This window comes from Anopheles bellator, chromosome 2 (genome assembly GCF_943735745.2).
Source record: "Anopheles bellator chromosome 2, idAnoBellAS_SP24_06.2, whole genome shotgun sequence".
Classification (NCBI taxonomy): domain Eukaryota; kingdom Metazoa; phylum Arthropoda; class Insecta; order Diptera; family Culicidae; genus Anopheles; species Anopheles bellator.
The window spans coordinates 50,779,649-50,798,028 of NC_071286.1; the positions used below are offsets into that span (position 1 = coordinate 50,779,649).

The 18,380-nt window shown below is 46.6% G+C and overlaps 1 protein-coding gene across 1 annotated transcript; it reads left to right on the forward strand.

Moving 5' to 3' along the window:
* Positions 1-3,113: 3,113 nt before the first annotated feature.
* Positions 3,114-17,792, forward strand: LOC131207676 (trissin receptor). The gene is made up of 8 exons (XM_058200300.1): positions 3,114-3,558; positions 7,353-7,497; positions 10,386-10,545; positions 13,442-13,639; positions 13,765-13,926; positions 14,165-14,376; positions 17,240-17,441; positions 17,649-17,792. The coding sequence occupies exons 1-8, from the start codon at positions 3,114-3,116 to the stop codon at positions 17,790-17,792; spliced, it is 1,668 nt and encodes a 555-aa protein (XP_058056283.1).
* Positions 17,793-18,380: the final 588 nt, after the last annotated feature.

The window sequence follows — 18,380 nt, forward strand, 5'->3', positions numbered from 1 at the left end:
AACATGAATAAAAGATAGAGCTTCTCGCTCGATAATGGCTGTTTGGAGTCCTGTCGCGTCCTGGCACCTTCAATGGTACTTTGATGAGCGCCGGAAGTGTTTTTTGGATGGCAAGCGAGCTTTCTAACAGACATTCAGTGTAGGAGCTTACCCTGAATGGAGACAAAACTCACGGATTGCGAAAGTTCCGTCATTTCATTCGCCGTACAAGCGCCTGGCCTTAGCCGATTATTTCATACGCAGCGACGCAAATTGAAATCAAGTGCCGGATGTCCTTTCCAAATGAGAGCGCTCTCCCGCAAGGACTCTTCGCTAAATTATGGCTCGTAATATTCATAACCCTCAAGAACACACATTAATTAATTGTCAGGCCCCTGGAAGTGGAAGACAGCTTCCCCGTGCCCCGTACTATCGTTCGTCGGCGAGTCATCCACAGCGACTGGGAAGTGGGATCAAACTAATTTCTTTCCACTTCCAAATCCCATGCGGAAGGCGCCAGTACGAAAGTGTTTCGAGTAAATAAGCCATCTAGGAACAATGCTAGGCAGCGCCATTACGAAAACCTCCGCCCAGTTCCGGGGCCTTCCGAAATCTGTCAGAAATCGTTATTCCAGCGTGGCAGGACGCCCTGTGGCTGGCGCTCTTCTGACAGTGCCGAAGGTCGCCTGGAAGGTTACGTTATGAAAGATAGATCCATACTTGCCACCGTCAGAAGACTCTTGGCGACTGTCACTGCTACTGAAACGTTCACCCGGCGCAGTCGGTGCTGGGGCTGGTTGCTTCTCTCGTATCCGCTTCCAAGATGGCCAAAAATAAATCATTCTCCTGTTTCCTGTTCCGGTCCGTGGTACGCATCTCTTGCGCTGACGTCGGGGTTCGGTGGCAGGAAACCGCTGTCGTAAGAGAGTAGCGACATGAGTAAGTTATTACACCATGGCCACCAACACGCACGCCACCGCATGTGGCACATTATTCGGTACTGTGCCTCCCCCCCCACAAAAGTATGTTGTTGTTCGCCATCGACCAACCCACAATGGCCAACCATTACCCACCCAGAACGCTGATGAGCGTGGTTCATGCCACCACCAACCGACCGCTCCGCTCAACAGGTTCCTCGCTGTAGGTATTTGCTTTCTGGTGACAACATTGGCGTTTTAATGATAAAGTTCAGTGAATGATAATAAATACTGCCATTTAGTCGGTATGGTGGCCCCCTTCTTTATACATCGTTAAGGAAAATAATTGATCAACTGTTGGCTAGACTACGTTTCCACGGGACTACGATCTTTTATGTTTCTAACCGGTGCGGCTTGATTTGACCAATGGCGTAGACAGTGGCCTTGAATGTCTATTTAACTGTTAAGCTCGATCTCTGCCTTTTTGTGAAAAAATTGCTTCATTGAAAATAAAACATTTCTTTAAGTTCAAATTTTCGATAACTTATTACTCAATATTTGGGTCAAAATATTGGTTTATTAATTATTAATATTGCTAATGTTATGAAATATTGGTCACTCGTCAATTCCTGTCCAATTCAAGTCCAATACGATATCCTGAACTTTCTCTACGATTTTAGGTACCGCTGCTGTTTTAGGAAGTCTTTGGCGTGGATCGTCTTCAAGGCTTTTACGAGCACGTTTAAATGTAGCAATCCATTTTTTCACTACACTAATTAAAGACGAGGAGTCCTTATATACTCTCAACATTCGTTCATAAGTTTCGGTTGCCAACCAAAACGTCCCAAATATAAAAATATTGTGACAAAAAAAATCGATACTAAATGGCTTGTAAAAAAAATTAAGTGACCGATTGAAGTGAAACTTCACATACGTTCATATGAAGAGTATATCAATGTAACCAAAAAAAAATTAGGCCAGTAGCAGTCCCCTCTGTTATTGAACCGCAAAACATATTGAACAACCCAGAGCCCATACTTAAGATCCCTTTTAGTTCTGACGCCTACCAATCACTCGTGATGAAGTATGTAGCATTCCCTGTCCAATATTTGAGACCGCGGAGAGTTATGGGTTTGCCAGTAACATTTTTATTATCTTTTCTCGTTCATCCCACGGGAATGCTGTGGGTGAAGTTATTTTGATTGCCTTTTTCCACCACAATTTATGCATACCTTTCGCCCAGTAAATACCTTGTGGTATGTTGAGGCAACACTTCCGTTTCGCTGAAAACCCGGCACAACTGTCGCAACTGCCCGGAGGCCCACAGCAGGAGCTACGCACAGCAGGAGCCGACGACCCCGGGGGCAGAAAATTCTGCCACCACCCCGAGGGTGGCAGTTTTCAGGCGCTGAAGTTTACGGCGGGCGTTTTCGTTTATATTCGTCGAATGATTTATTTCCAACCCAGACCGGGCTTCTTCGTCTGGCGTTCATGTTCAAAGTTCAAATGCACATTAAAAATACCAATCATTCCCAGACATTGCGTACGCTCTAGGCTGACGTTCGGTTTTTATGCGGTTCGAAAACAAAACCCGAGTGGTGGAATAATGAAATTAAATGTTCATTACCAGCCCCGGTGCCGTTATCACCGTCGCCGTTGCGTGCGCCACCCGTGGGGTACCATGCGCCTCCATCGCACCACGAGGGCCACCAGGCGCCTCCATCGATGATGGATTGATGCCGGGGGGCGGCGGTGTTCCTGTTTCTATGCCACTTGCAGGTAGTTGATAATTTTTACACCATTCTCTTCCCCCCCAACGCACCAGGTAATCGACTCACTTAACGGGCACGGCGAGAACGACGGCGACGACAGGGATCGTGGTGGTGAGGTGGCGTAATGACAGCCGTCTGCCGGAGGAACAACCGCTTCCCGCTCAATTACGGTGGCTGCCGGTGGACGGGTTGCAACGGGCCGCCAACTCACATCCGTTGGCGCTGCACATCGGGCACTCACCGATAGGAGCCCTCTACATTTACGGCCACATGCCAACGGTCGGCTGTAGGCTGAAGCTATTGTAAACACAGCCGAAGCATCTTGCCGAACCGCGCCACTCCGGATGACGTGAGTGAAAGTGGAAACACTCTGCGTACCAAGGAGCCGGGCGAGATTGCGTCGCCGACGACGACGACGACGCCGGAAGTGCTTGTCGCCGACGCAATGATAGACTTCCCGAACGGCACCTACACCCCGAACGGCACCGGTTCGCTCAATGTGATGAGTTTCTTCACCTCCAGTGGCTTCCTGAGTCAGCTCGGTACCGTCGGCGGACTGCTGGCGCTGCCCGTGGGAAACGGGACCGGGACTGCCAACATCTCCACGGCGCTGGCGCTCCCATCCTTCACCGACCCGGTAGCCACCGTTTCCTACGGGTTCGGGGTGGCCAACTACAGCGGCGCCACCAACAGCTCGGCGATTCCGCCACTAACGACCGCGCTGCTCAACGTCAACGGAACGCTCGAGTATGGGGCGGCCGGAAATGGGGCGCTCAATCTGACGCACCCATTTCCCAACTTCGTCCACAAGGAGTTCATCTTCGATCGGACCGACGTACGAGTGATATTCATCACCCTGTATTCGCTCGTATTTTGTTGCTGCTTCTTTGGTGAGTAATGGTTTTGGGACGAGCTTTCCACTGTTCCTTGAGACCCGCTTCACATTGTCGGCCTCTGGCCGAATGGCAAGCCACTGCCAGTCGTGTGTGGTGTACTTTTTTTCTATTTTCCTGTACTTTGGGACGTTTCTTTTCTATTCGGACCTCTATTTATTAAACCTTTTTTTTGAGTTATCTTGAAATGATCCTAAATTCTCATCATCATCATCAATTACGCGAAAGTATCATAAACGATGTCAGGTTCCTTTTTTGTTCAAGGCTTAGGTACTTCAATATTCACGTACACGTAAGTTGAAACATTACGTAACTGAGCTGAGAGCTAATCCAATGTACTGCACGTTGAAAATAAAAACACTGAAGCATCGTTATTGTACAGGACCCATACTATTTAAATGGTAAATATCTAGGGTATAGAATTCCGTTAATGGTTCGATTCTCTCAGAATACAATATCGATCAAATTACCGGATCTATTGGACAAACAAAAAAAGTGGTAATTTTTAGGGCATTTTTTATTGTATTTGACAGTTCTTCGGACGTAATAGCAGCAACTTTCGTTGTGATATTAGCCTTCAGTTCTTCAAAGGTCTGCGGTTGGCTGGCATACAATTTGTTCAAACTTTTTTAGATTTTTTGGGATACACTACTTTTTTTATTATCATGTGCAAAAAACAAACAACGCAGATTGTCTTCCGACCCGTGAACATGCCACATATAATTTTTTTTTGTCTTCGAAGAACGGGCCAGACCACGTATAATTGACCACGGGAAAACATTGATTTTCCAAATTCAGACCACAAACTTTCAAGGATTGGGCTTGTGATTTGTTAATGGTCATAGCGAAAGCCAGACGGATCGGAAATTGAAGTCTTTTAAACTCAAATAATTTGTGCAGTGGTAAGCCAGACACATCGAAAGAGTTTAGAAATTCAATTGGATAGCTGGTGGCTCAATTTTCATTAGTTACACAGTCAATAGATTTGAATGAATACATTGTTCAATGATCTTTTTCGGAATTATGTAGCTCAGGACATCTACATCTTTATCAGCCGAAAATATTGCTCACTCACTCAACCATTTACTATATTTGTAATTGGAAATGATTTATGAAGATAGTGTGTTGAGTTCGTCTTTCGATAAGACAATGTTACGGATATTCTGAGGAAACGAAATCAATCCGCTTAATTCGTCGACACTCGACCATTGCCGATGGTCAGCAATCGCTCAGAAAAATCTTCAGCAGATGTATTAAGCAATGCAACTAAAATTATTGTTGTAAGCTGAAGTTTCTTCCCATAGCGCCGCAGATTCGATGGTTTGAGGAAAGCGTTTATTTAGCCGTTGATCTTGGAATTACTGGCATTGTTTGGCGGAAATCACCAAACAGTAAAACCATTGCCCCTCCAAAACAAAACCCGTGAACATGCCACATATAATTCTTTTTTGGTCTTCGAAGAACGGGGTGGACCACAAATAATGCAACAAACATCTCCATTGAATGCGTCATTCATTTCTCGATTTGGTGCTGGCATCAACACTTCTAAGATAGAGTAAGATCAAGATTTCTGGAATTGACACGAATTTAACCCATCATAATGTATCCCAAACATTCGAACCCATCCCAACAGAAACACGGTACGGTACAATTTCACTATTCATAAGTAAATACTTACGGATAAATGTTTCTCTACGATTAAAATCACTTACCGAAATAAGCAAGTGCCTTAAATTAAGTATTCAATATTCTTTCCGCGCACTTTCTGGATATTGGTTTATTCATAAATATCTTTTTTGTCCCCTTCAAAATAATCCGAAGCACTTCAAAAACTATTTTTTGTGGTCTTATTCGATACTTTTTGGTCTTCCTTCGAAGCCGTCTGTATCTCCGAAATAGTAGCGTAGCGTCGTTCTTTCATGGCCCTCTGCAGTTTCCGGAACAAGGAAAAAAATCACCGTATTCAAATCTGTTAAATACGGTGGTTTTGGCATCATTAGTGTGTTGTTTCGGATAAAAATTCATATAGAACCAACGATGTGTGAGAAGAAGCGCAAGAGCCTATTTTTGTTTTCCCACAAATCCGCCCGTTTGTGGTGGATTGCTTCAGGCAAATGGCGAATAATTTGCACTAATATGCCTAACTGACCGCTCTACCTCTTGGCAAGAACTCATGATGTCCCACGACCCGAACTTTTTGCAATCGAAGAAAACTGTAAACAAAACCTTCACATTGGAACGAAAGTGGCCCTTCGTCATTCCTTTTTAACCCTCGGAGAACATTTTTCAAGATTTGATACAGATTCTTTGCCATTCTTTTTTTTTGTTGGAGTAGACCAAAATCGAAGATGAACCAAACCAATTCGCATTGGAACGAGGGTGCTGATTTGATCCGTTTGTCTAACTTTTGCCTCCCGTTTGATGACGTTGTGCTTCGACCAACTGCCATGCGCCTTTATCGCTATGTTTACTGAGAACGACTCACCCGCAACAGTTGGACGCAATCTGGCACACCGAAGAGCGCACTGTTTCCTCGGTTTGCTCTTGGATTTGGGGTCCTGGTGCGGTTCGACTCTCATCAGACACGGCCCACAGGGAGCCGTCCATTTTCTGTCCAATCACCCTCCGCATATCCGGTGTCCGGGGTCCGGGAAAAGTGATATCTTGATTTATGGCGAACCCGCGATTGTGGGTGTCATTAGAGCCGTCCCGGTCCAATTACTATGTGGTCATTCTCATTTCGGTTGCACGACTCCGATATCATCAGTCGGTTCATGAACACCGATTCGGTAAGCCAGTGGTTTGACGACGCGCTGGCCACATATGCTGCGGATACAGATTTATGACGGCTTGTGCCATAAAACTGGCACCGAAAAAAATGAACCGACGCGATGCCGATGCCGATGCCGTTTATCCACCCAAGCTGGATGCGAGGCTTACGTGATTGAATTAAAATCCGAATTGAAGCCAAATTAAATCACTTGTTGTTGTCATGTTCCCCGGTCGGATTAAATATGCCGCAGACCGGCAAGCCACGTAATTCGAGTCAAATCGTGCGGACGAGTTGTGACAGTGTGTCAAAATTAAGCGGCATGAAACGCGCAAGGGTAAGGGCGTGTACCGAACCCGGATCAAGGTGCGCCGAAGCCTCCGCCGCTTAATCACATCCTGTCGTCGGCAGAGTCGACTGGGATGACAAGATAACCGAAAGGGCATCTCACAATTAGTGAAACAGAACAGTCGCACGCATTAGTGACCGGAGCCGACGTTGATCACGGTCTCGTGTGATGTTTCGCCGTACAGCTTCCCGGTTCCCGGACCCCATCCGTTGCCCCTTTTTTTTGTTTTAACATGGCAGCCACGATTATCGACGTCAGCGAACCGGAACGACCCACGACAGTCGTTCGGTTCCACCATTCCGCAAATTACTTCAAGATGCGTTTTCATCTAAGAAATCAACGGGGAAAAAAGCTCTCACATCGTCGTTCCGACCCGTCTACGTCTTTCGCGTGCTTCAATTATCCTTTCGGGAAGATTATCGGGTTCTGGCAAGTCCCCTGGCCCCGGGCCATGAAATGTGTCCCATTGGACGGGCGAATGTGAACCCTTCTCAGATGGTGTTTCTTGATGGCTGGGCAACCCACTCGGGACGAGGATGTCGGATCAACCGACAGCTCCCGTCAGCTACGGCGTGTCATCCATCGATCGACGCCCGTCGGCCGTTCCGATCCTTTTCAAAGTCACTTTTCCACCTAATTCGTCGGCTCTCGGTTTGTTTTTGCATTTCGCAGGAAACCTTCTCGTGATCCTGGTCGTGACGCTCTCCAGACGGCTGCGCTCGATAACCAACTTCTTCCTCGCCAACCTGGCCGTGGCGGACCTCTGCGTGGGGGTGTTTTGTGTGATGCAAAACTTGACCATCTATTTGATCGAAAGGTAAGTTTCCACTGTGCCGGTGGCGAGAGGCGAACTATTTATTTCACCCCATCACCGAATGACCGGACCTGCCGTGGAAATGTCGTGTTTTCGGTGCTGCTGCTTTGCCCAAGGAATCGGACCATCGACGAACTCGTGGATTTCGGTTCGGAAATAATTGATTTCACAAAATCAGCTTCAACAGAGACAGAGAGAGAGAGAGCGAGAGAAAGTGTAAGGGAGTTGTTTCGCGTCTAAGTCGCTACTTCGCATCGAAATCTAATCGATAAAAATTAATGGAGCACACAAGGCTGCCCCAAATCCCGGTGTGTACTTTTCGCGCTCCTTTACGAGCCTTTTTACGACGACGCTATGGCGACGACGACGACGCTGGGCCACAATAATTACGTTTTCGCGACCAATGAATCTTTGCGCCCAGGGAACGACTTTTAATTATAAATAGAAGTCAAATCATCGATCGGAACGGCTGGAGACTCGATTTCAGGAAACCCGCTCGTTGATGTTTGGGGATTGCCTTCGTATTACTGTCACGGTTCGGTGCTGTCAAAGCTGTTGCGTCGTAGTTTGCGTTCGCAAATGCTTTATGTTACGTGCAGGGGGAGGGGGTTGGAAAGCATAAATATTTATCAAACAAGTTCCAAGGCTGCGGCTGCCAAGGACAAGACTATGCCAAGGTCAAGACATCGATGGTTTCCAGAAGAAACGACCAACCGAGCGACCGTTTTAAATTTGTTTAATTGCCTTGCATGTTGTTTGGTCAAACTCAACGTTTTATTTCTAATACACGCGTTCAGGAATACTACTGTTTTTTTTCAATATTTGAAGCTATTTTAACGCCCGAAGTTATGCAATCGGCATGACAACTGCTCAAACTTCAATCATATTTTTGCCTTTTTGATGGGACAATCTGATAACAATCTCATAACTTATGCAATTACTAACAAGTTAACGTGGCAAGTGCCTTAACAAGTTAGGCCTGCCTTCTTTTCACGCCACTTTCCTTGCCAATTCAATCACTTCTTCCAAACACCGAGAAAGCTCTTCCAAGGACATCCTTGCTCTTCTCGAACCCGGATCAAGGTTTTCAACCTTAGAACTGTCCTCATTCTCTTTGTTGCAAACACGTATGTTCAAGTCACAGTTCATGCATTCAGCTGTTTCTAGGCTCCTTCCTATATTTGTCAAGCATCCTGGGTCAATGTCCACTCGTATCGTACAGCTTCTTCCAAGGAGGGCCGACGCAAAAATACTTATGCGGTATCTCAACCTTTGCCTTTAATTTCCGTTCATCAAAGAAGGTTACATTCTCAGTCAACAGTTTAATCCTTTAGACCTCCTATTGAAAGTGGCCGCCCCTTTCGCCCTCGAAACTAATTCTAACTAATGAGTCCGGGGGTGGGTATGCTCCGATTTAGCCCCACCGCCAGCTGCCAAGGGACATGGGCGCCTTCTGGGAAGCGGATTCCCAAACGCATAGTTTGGAGAGCTGGAACCGAAAGCACTACTTCCGAGTGCGCTGGTAAGAAGGTACTTTAGAAAGAAAACTTCGGGGACCCCGCCGACCCCGTGTGAGTTTGCGAAAACATAATCCTCGTGCCTAATTAGCGAGCATAATTGAAGTGAGCGTAGCGAGCTCCTTAAGAAGCAGTGTATCAATCCGGGGGGCGCACAGATTGATGGTATCCAATTTTCTGCCCAACTGTCGCGCCGTCGTGTCCGTCTTCTTCAAACTTCAGCGTAATACGATCACCGCGCAACTCGATGCTCTTGACTTTCGGTGCTTTGCGGTCCTCGGCGGCGTTCGTATTTCGTCTTTCCCGCATCCTGAAGTTGCCCCTTGGGAGTGTCCTGAAAGCCCGGATCCGGACGACGGGGAATTGTTCACGCTCGCGGGTTGTTGGCGGAAACCAAACCAACAGAGGGAAAGTAAGGCTTCCCTGTTGGGAGACCAGGAACGGCAAGATAAAGTATGATGCCACTCGGTGCGGAAGGCGGAAAAAGAAAACGGATCCTCCGAAGACTTGCAGGTGGGGGAAATGGTGGTAAAGATAACATTTCGCGACCGGCGAACTCCGTCGATGGAACCGACACGCGCACCGGCCCGTGGGGTGAATTAAAGCGATTCGCGAACAATGATGTGGTTGTTTTTATTAGTTTCATAAATAATACGTTCCCTCTGGTCGGGGCGCGAGATACGTTCTGTTCGTTCATTAAAGTTCCCGGCGGCTCCCGTGGAAACGCGAAGTTGTTGTTGCGCCGCCACGCGTAATCAAAACATAAACATAGCGCCAGAGCATAGAGCCGAGCCTTGTGTGCGGTTTTTGAACGTTTGCCGGGAGCGTCAATTGTGGTCGTTATCAATGAAAACCCATTGAATAATTGTGTGCTTATTAGTATACAGAGGGGAAAAAACTAAGGTTTTTCACATCCAAAGCTAGCAAGGCAACGAGTAAACATACGGAGCCAAACGCAATGCCCGGGCCATTGCCCGGAGGCCTCCTTCCGAAACGACGATAAACAAACTCGAGAAAGCGGCGCCCGAAGTCGCTGAACACGCTGAAAGTTAAACAAATAAACCACACGCCGGGCGGTTGCTTATTATCGAGTGGGAAACGCAATGCAGAGACAGACCGGGACCCTTAGCATACCTTCTGGGTGTTCCTCACAATTTCGGATTCCGGCCGCCCCATCCCAAAAACGTGATGCACTTCCAACGTTCCGATCAATATGCGGATGTCCCGGGCAAGATGAGCTCCTCTTTGGCCCCGACATTGACACGCCATGTCAGGAACATAGCTGTTCCATTCCATTGGACTACGTACCGTCTTTCGCCGAACCGTTCCGCTCGTTGCGATCTGACTCTCTCCGTTTCCTTCGTTCCATTGCAGCTGGGTGTTTGGTGACTTTCTCTGTAAGATGTATCAGTTCGTGCACTCGCTCAGCTACACGGCATCGATATTCATCCTGGTCGTCATCTGCATGGAGCGCTACTTTGCCATCATCCATCCGATCACGTGCAAACAGATTCTCACATCCCGCCGGCTGAGGGTAGGTACAGTGTTCCTTCCCCGGTAAAACACGGTTTGTTACATGTCAAATATAGAAACATTCGTTCGTTCTCCTACGTTCTCTGTGCTATGAAATGTCCAGAGGGTGGTACAGCGACGTGTGCGCATATAAATATGCATCCGACACAAAAGTGCTCTTCAGTTTGATGCTCGCAACGATACGTTCATTATTCAATTCACTTCATCCGTCGATGTCTCGGAGCAATCAAGTGACAGCGGTGGGATTTCGAACAAACTGTACAATAAGATAGCCAAGGCTCAGGGTTATATGTTTTCAACCACATTGTAGGAAAATTAGTTTGACACACATTCCGAAGTATTTTTAGTTCACCTTGCGCCAGCACCAGCTAGCTATTTGCCGTTTGTTTGAACAAACAAGGGGCCCATCGACACAATGGGTTCCATTTTTATACCCTAAAAGCTACTTGTACGGCTTTTGGGGCCGCCACTCAACCCTCTTGGTGCCCGGCAAGAGAACAGACACCCACCGGTTCCATTGTTATCCCTCATGAGGCTGCGAAGAAAGGACATCGTCTTATTTTCAATTTGCTCCGCATTCACCATCCGCGCCGGCCGATCGATCGATAAGGAGCAGAGCAAACAGAATTACTCGTGGCCAACCCGAGGCCAACCCGAGGCCGATGCTGACAGGATGCCCCCCCCGGCTGCGCCCTAATCCTGGCGACAAACAGGGCGCTTTTCATGTTTTCGTCGAATGCGGCGCCTGCCAACTGCGGCGGGTAACTGCAATAATCAGCTTAGATGCACCGGCCAAAGGAGCAGCCTTTTCCGTTGATCGTGACGAGCGCGTGGCATGTTGGCTACGTGAAAGTTTCACCACGGCGCTCGGCGTCTGGGGCTCGTTAGCGCACACACGCCGCTTCGTAGCTCCTCCACAGGTCAGATAACAAAGATAAACGGTCATCGTGGAAACCCCCCATTTTCGCCGGCAGCTGGCGCTGGTAACTGGGTATCTGCTAAGCTGTTCCATAAACGCATGCCCCATCAGAAGATAATGGGGCAAATTTTCCGTAAACTCAATGGAAGCGTTTGGACGTTTCCATCCAGCCGTTTCGTAACTAGACCAATTGGGGGTGGACTTTTCAAATTAGTGTGTATCAGGATTTCGGCATCAACTTTTTATTATACGAAAACTCCGTTTTTTGCCAAATTGTTTTTTTCGTTGAACTATAAATACTAGGGTGTATACTAAGTTTTGACGTTCGATGACGTTTTGACACATTTTTATGGTTTGAAATTCACTGTATTATTTAGTATGGCCTTCCAGAACATCAATACACTTATTCCTAGGAGACTCGAATTTATAAATTCCATCCCAGAAGTGGAAAACAAGAAGGGCTTCAAAATACGCTTCCACGGCTGTTATGACGTAATTATTTGAGGAAAAGTGATTTCCGCACAGGGTTTTTAAGGACTTACAACAGATGGAAGTCGTTAGGGGCCAAATCAGATGAATACGGTGGATACTCCAACAATTCCAACTTAAATTCATGGATTTTTGCCATTTTCAAAATGCTCCCGAAAAAATCCATTCGAAATGCTCAAAAGAAATCCCGCAGGGATCCCAAAAACGGATGTTATCATCTTTTTGGGTGATTTCTGGACACGACCTCTTTTCGGAGCGGAAGAACCAGATCCACACCATAGTTTGTTTTGATCTTGTTTTTTTTAAGGATCATGGTGATAGACTCAACCCTCATCCATAGTGATAATTGAATGCGCAAAACCCACTTTATGCATTCGAAAAAGTTCAAAATGAGTACTTGAACTCAAAATGCGATTTGTAAAAAATGAACTTGCATTCGAATGCGTTTTGTTCCCTTTTTAACAAATTTGTATTTTGCAAACAGCTTTCTAGAACCAAATACTTTAGTCAAAATATTGGTTTTACTGCTCAATGAGATGGCTGGGCTTTATGCTAAATCCCTTTCAGTGATTTGACGATTTTCCAATACGACATCCTGTATTTTTTCTATGATTTTGGGTTTTCTATTTTTTGCCGTTTTTGACATGGATCGTCTTCAAGGATAGTACGAACACGTTTAAACTCAGAAACACCTCTTTTAACCCCCTAATTGAAAATGAAGAGTCCTTCAACACTTTCAAAATTCGTTCATAATTTTCCTTTGCTTGTAAACCTTTTAAAAATAAAAATTAAACCACTACACGATACTTGATTTTTTCAGTTGTAAAAAATACTGTGACATGTCGATACTAAAAGGTTTAAAAAAAAATTAAATGACCGATTGAAATGAAACTTCACATACGTTACATTCATACATGAAGAGTGTACCAACATAACAAAAACAAAATTAGGCTCGTAGCAGCGCCCTCTGGTATCGAACGTCAAAACGTAGCATACACCATAGTATTGTTTGTCAATTAAGGATGGATCTGAGTAGGCTGGAGCTTTACTCCATCACTAGCCAAACGCGTGATTTATTCGACAGTGATGGTTGATAGTATCAGGTGTAACATGCAACCCTTGAGGTAATTTATCAAAAATAAGTACTTTGCTGGCAAATATAAAACTATATGCAAAGTATTTAATAGTATTAAGACTAGTTCGAATCATATGAAACGAGCCTCATGAGTCTGGCTTTCCTTCAATGTTTCCGCAGGTTAGGATAGCAAATACCATTACTTATCAAAGGTCCGTTCGCTCTTGAAAAAATCAACCAAAAACCGCACGCTAATTGCCGAGATAATGGGCCGCTGTTAGGGAAAAACGGCGCGTGTGAAAAACTGTTATTACGCGATAAATGCTAACCCAAAAGCTGCGCCGATCCCGTAACGATTTGGCACGCCGTGTTTGCCGCGGCTTCTAATCCTGCTCGGGTTTTGCTCTTCCGCAGCTGGTGATAGTGGCCGTTTGGATCACTTCCGCCGTCTACTCCATACCGAAGTTCATCTTTGTGCGAACCATCACCAACAACCTGGGCGATGACCAGCTGGAGACGATTTGCATCGTCAACCGGAAGATGTTCAACTCGGAGCTGTTTGACATTATCAACTTTGCGCTGCTGTACGTGCTGCCGCTGCTGGTCATGACGGTAAGTGCTCATTACGATGGCCACCATTCGATTTTATCGAGCCCTGCAAAGTGTTCCGCGATTGTGAAAATAAAAAAAAACCGTATGTCCTTCGCCTAATCCTTTCCGTCTAAACCCGGGTGCAGGTGCTGTACAGCCGAATAGCGATCGCGCTGTGGAAGAGCTCCCGGGGACTCGAGCGGCACATTGCACTCCAGAACACGACCTCCTCGAGCTACTCGGGCAACTTCCACCGGAAACCGAGCAGCAAGTACGATAAGCGAACCGCCGGTGTCACCGAGAGCCAGGTACGGGTGCCGAGCAGAGAGGAGCAGAGTGCTTATCGCGCTAATGGCCGCACGCGCTTCCGGTAGTGCGAGCCGGAAGTGGCGCCTTTTTCCCGGAGTCATTTCTTTTGCATATCTCTCAACCGCAGGGTGCAGGGCTGAAGTGTGTTGATCAAGTGATATTTTGTCTAATTTTCCATTGCCCCCGCTGCTTGTCGTAAACTGATGTACTTCATGTCTCTTTCGTCCCGGCCGGCAGGTTTCGGTCGAATCAGATAAGGTGGTGGTGACGACGTGGCCGGCCCAGAATAGCTTCCACCAGCGGCATGGCACCCAGCTGACCCAGGTGTCCCACTCGTCAAACAACGTGCTGCGAGCCCGACGGGGCGTCATCCGGATGCTCATGGTCGTGGTGCTTACCTTCGCCCTCTGCAACCTACCCTTTCACGCGCGCAAAATGTGGCAGTACTGGTAAGTAGCTCCGGAGTTCCCATCACAGCTGGGGATATTTTGCGGGGGGAGGTGCGAAGCGAACGCATAATTCATATTTTATCATCATCGATGACGGTGGCGTCCTCGTCGTCCTGTGGATCCTTTTTTTGCACTGTAAATCCATCCTAATCGAGGCCAGTACCCAGCTGCGCGAGGCCAATCAGCATAATTCAGGCAAAGTTTTCGTACCCCACGAAAAGCTCCCGGAGGATGCATACAATTAGGTAGCCCATCGATCGATCGATGTCCGGGGTCCGAAAAACCCAATCTGTCGATTAGCATAACCGCTAGGTAGACGGGGCAGACGGGTCTACCAGGCAGACCGAGGCAGTGGCCAACAAAAAACAATTGCAAGCGACTTTGGGCAAGTTTATGACTCTCAATGCTAGATGTGTTCTTCGTACATACTTCTATTACTGATTACGAGTTTGATACGGATACACATCTCAGTTACAACCAAAGCATCCAACGAACCGTGTAAGTCAAATGCCATTTGACTACGTTCCGACAATATGGTGAAAATCAAAGCTCCGGAAGAAACGAGTCTAACTTCTAAGTGTAGCAAACAAAGGATCATTAACTGCTCGGATAGCTACAATGAAGTCTAATTTCATTACCATGACAACGTCTCACACGTCTTCCGAAAGCTCATCTCAAGCCCATCTGTACGTCAACTCGAGACGGCTCTAGCTCAGGGTATCATATCGATCCAATTTATGTGTTCAGTTGTTCGTGTTAATTTCTTCGGAATGGCCTCAATTTGTTCGGTCCAGTAGGCTAGGGGACCATTATGATACGCTTCCGGTACACGAGATGAAGAATAGACGGACGAGAGTTGCAGTTAGAGTTAGAGATTCATACTCAGGGACTAGATACATCATTAAACACAGCACAGGAAAGGGTTTCACTAAAACCCCTAATATTTCTCACCAAGTGAGCGACTTGGAGTCAACAGTAATCAACAGCAGTAATGACGAGCGGCTTCTTGGGCCAATTCGTTAATCCGACCGTTGTTGTACCCCTATCGAGATGCGAGATGCGCTGTTCTCTAGCAGCTCCTCCATTATCCCGCCACACATACGAGGATGAAGTTCAGTCTGAGCGTCTTCCTCTCGGCCGCGGCCTATGAATTCTATGCTTCAAGTGAGAATCTGGAAGGGCTGCAAAATACGCTTCCTTAGCTGTTATGAACTCATCACGCTTTCGTCGCATGATTCTTTTACGTTCTGGAAACAGATGGGAATCCCTAGAGGCCACCCTATCTGATAAATACGGTGAATGCTCCAATAATTTGAAATCAATTCATGGATTTTAGCCATTGACAAATTGCTCTTCTGATAGGGTGTATTGTCCTGAAGAAAAAGGAGTGATGAGCCAATGCATGAAATCCATTTTATCCATTCAAAAACGCTCCAAATGTTTCCGAGAAAGTTGCATTTGAATGTGTTTTTGTTCCATTTGTAGTGATTGTGGCATCCGTTTTGCACACAGCTTTGTGACGTCAAAATATTGGATACCCATGGCCCAAGGCTTCTACTAATACTCTATCAATCATTCAACGATTTTCCAATACGCCTTTATTTTTTGTACAATTTGAGATGTTGTTGCTGTTTTGCACGTCCTTGACGTGGATCGTCTTCAAGGCTTTAACGACCACGTTTAAATTTAGCGATCCATCGTAATCCACCATCCTAACATAAATATTTAATTGTAAAAATATACTGTGACACGTCGATACTAATTGGCTGGTAAGCAAAGAATTAAGTGACCGAATGAAATGAAGCTTCGAATACGTTCATATGAACCTGTACTCTGTAGTTGAACCGGAAAACTTATTTACCATCCCGACAATCATTGTCCGCGACTACCAGATAGCTTTTGCATCCACTCTTGTTTCGGGAAGTCCTTAGTGAAATGAATCTTCGAAAGCATTTGCCCAACAAGCGTAAGCGTGCACAGCCTTACGGCTCTTCTCAGAGTACTTACGTTCCACGAACGTTACGACTCGTTTAGTACGTTTTATAGTCGTAGTCCTGTTATTAAATTCCTTCACATTTCCATATCGAGAGCGTTGTTAACCCCGCGTTATGGCCATTGTGACGGTAATAAATAAAATCCCCACTTGTTTTAGGATTGACCCTTGTAAGGACACGTTACCGAGACTCCCAGATCTCGAGCCCTCCATACTTAACCCTATTAACCATCCGTTCAACGGGTTTCTATTCCGTTACAGGAACAGGATATGTGCACACAGCTTCAGACTTACACGTAGAACACACTCCTTTCGTACGTTCCCTCTTCGATCCACATTTGTCAATTTGTTAGAGGGGTTTGTCAAAAGTCTTGAAGTGTCGCTTTGATGTGTTTTTTCGACTGTTTTAACCTCCACGAAGGCCCGGGAAGAAATGTCCTTTGGCGACACTAGGGGCAGCAGGACCAGGCAATTTTATCGCAAAGCAAAGGTCATTCAACAAGCACGGAAATTTTGGACACGCATTTACCAAGAAACCGCACCTCTTTAAAGAACGCTCCCGTTTATTTTTTTTATACATAATTGTTCATACTTCTGTGGACCCGTGCACTGTGTATACGAGGGTCTATAGGACAGGGCTATCACCTAAGCATCTTGCCTGATTAGGACACCATTTGGCACACGCTTTGGCCGCTCAAGTAAACACTCAGAAAAATGAAGATCGCAGATTGCTGCCGGGACGCTATCCGGGACGAGCTCTACTAGACACTTCAGTTTAGTTTAGCATTTTTGGCAAAGCCGGACCTTGGACCGTTCAAAGCCCAACCCGCTCTAAGGATCACCTCCGTAATCTCTAATCACTCTCCGCAGGTCCACGGACTACAAGGGTGATTCAAACTTCAACGCACTCTTCACGCCGCTCACGTTCCTAGTGACGTACTTCAACTCGGGCGTCAACCCGCTGCTGTACGCCTTCCTCAGCCGCAACTTCCGCAAGGGGATGCGCGAGCTGCTGCTGTGCTCCTTCAAGAAGAACAAAAACAAGTCGCTCAACCAGCGGATCCCGCTGCACGTAAGTACCCAGGCGGCCCGCGCGACCCTTTGGCGTTTCCGGTTTGCGTTGCGCTAGACAGAGAGAATGAGCGAGAGAGAGGGAGAGGGAGGGAGAGAGAGAGAGGGACAGAGTGCCGGTTTTGCATTTTTTTAGCATTTTGCGCATCCCTGTTTTCTGCATGTCGCTTTCCTTTCCGACCGATTCTCTCGCTTCGACGACGCTTAGCGGCCGCGCTCGATCGTCGTCCTGCTGAGGCACGCCCTGCTGTGCTGGGCCACGGACAAGCCGACCGTCTCGCTGGCCACCACCACGCAGTGTCCGTCTCCGACGACCCGTTCCCTGGACGGGATCGACGAGCGGATGCTGTGATTCGCGTGCGGCACCCGCATCGTTTCGGGCCGAGATCGCCCGCTAGGGCCTCTAGTAGTGCCTCTCGTTGCTTGAACGCTTGACGACACCGCCGCTCCCCCGCCGCTGGTCAGTGCTCTCTCTGAAAGGGGTGGACGGGTGAACCGGGTAAATTTAGATGTCACATTTTTCTAACTACTACTACATGCATGCGTTTTCCGCTGGCCTGAAAGCTTCGCCCTTCCCGACACTAATTGCTTGACTCTTTGTGGTAGCATTGCCAGTTGCAGATCCAACCGTTTACTGTTCCCAGCATCATTACACCCTATCACACGTAGTTACATACGGTACATTGTGTCAGATAAGTAACGGGATTTAACTTTATATTGCTACACATGTCAATCACTCATGTTTAAAAGTTCGGCCATTTTTAATGCTCAGTTAATGTTTGACAGCTGTTTTGCTTGAACGTGCTTTAGGTCGTAGTAGATTTTTCTTTGCTCCAAAAAATTGATCTTTGATTGAAAAATTGATTTGGCAAAGAATCTTTGTCAAATTTTGTGTGAAAAACAAAATTAGAAGCTCGAACGCAATCGAAATGATGACTTC

Excerpts from the sequence above, each read along its gene's own strand:
- LOC131207676 (XM_058200300.1), top strand. The coding sequence starts at position 3,114 with ATGATAGACTTCCCGAACGGCACCTACACCCCGAACGGCACCGGTTCG. Across the intron at positions 3,559-7,352 it reads ATTTTGTTGCTGCTTCTTTG|GAAACCTTCTCGTGATCCTG; the intron begins GTGAGTAATGGT and ends TGCATTTCGCAG. Across the intron at positions 13,927-14,164 it reads CCGGTGTCACCGAGAGCCAG|GTTTCGGTCGAATCAGATAA; the intron begins GTACGGGTGCCG and ends CCCGGCCGGCAG.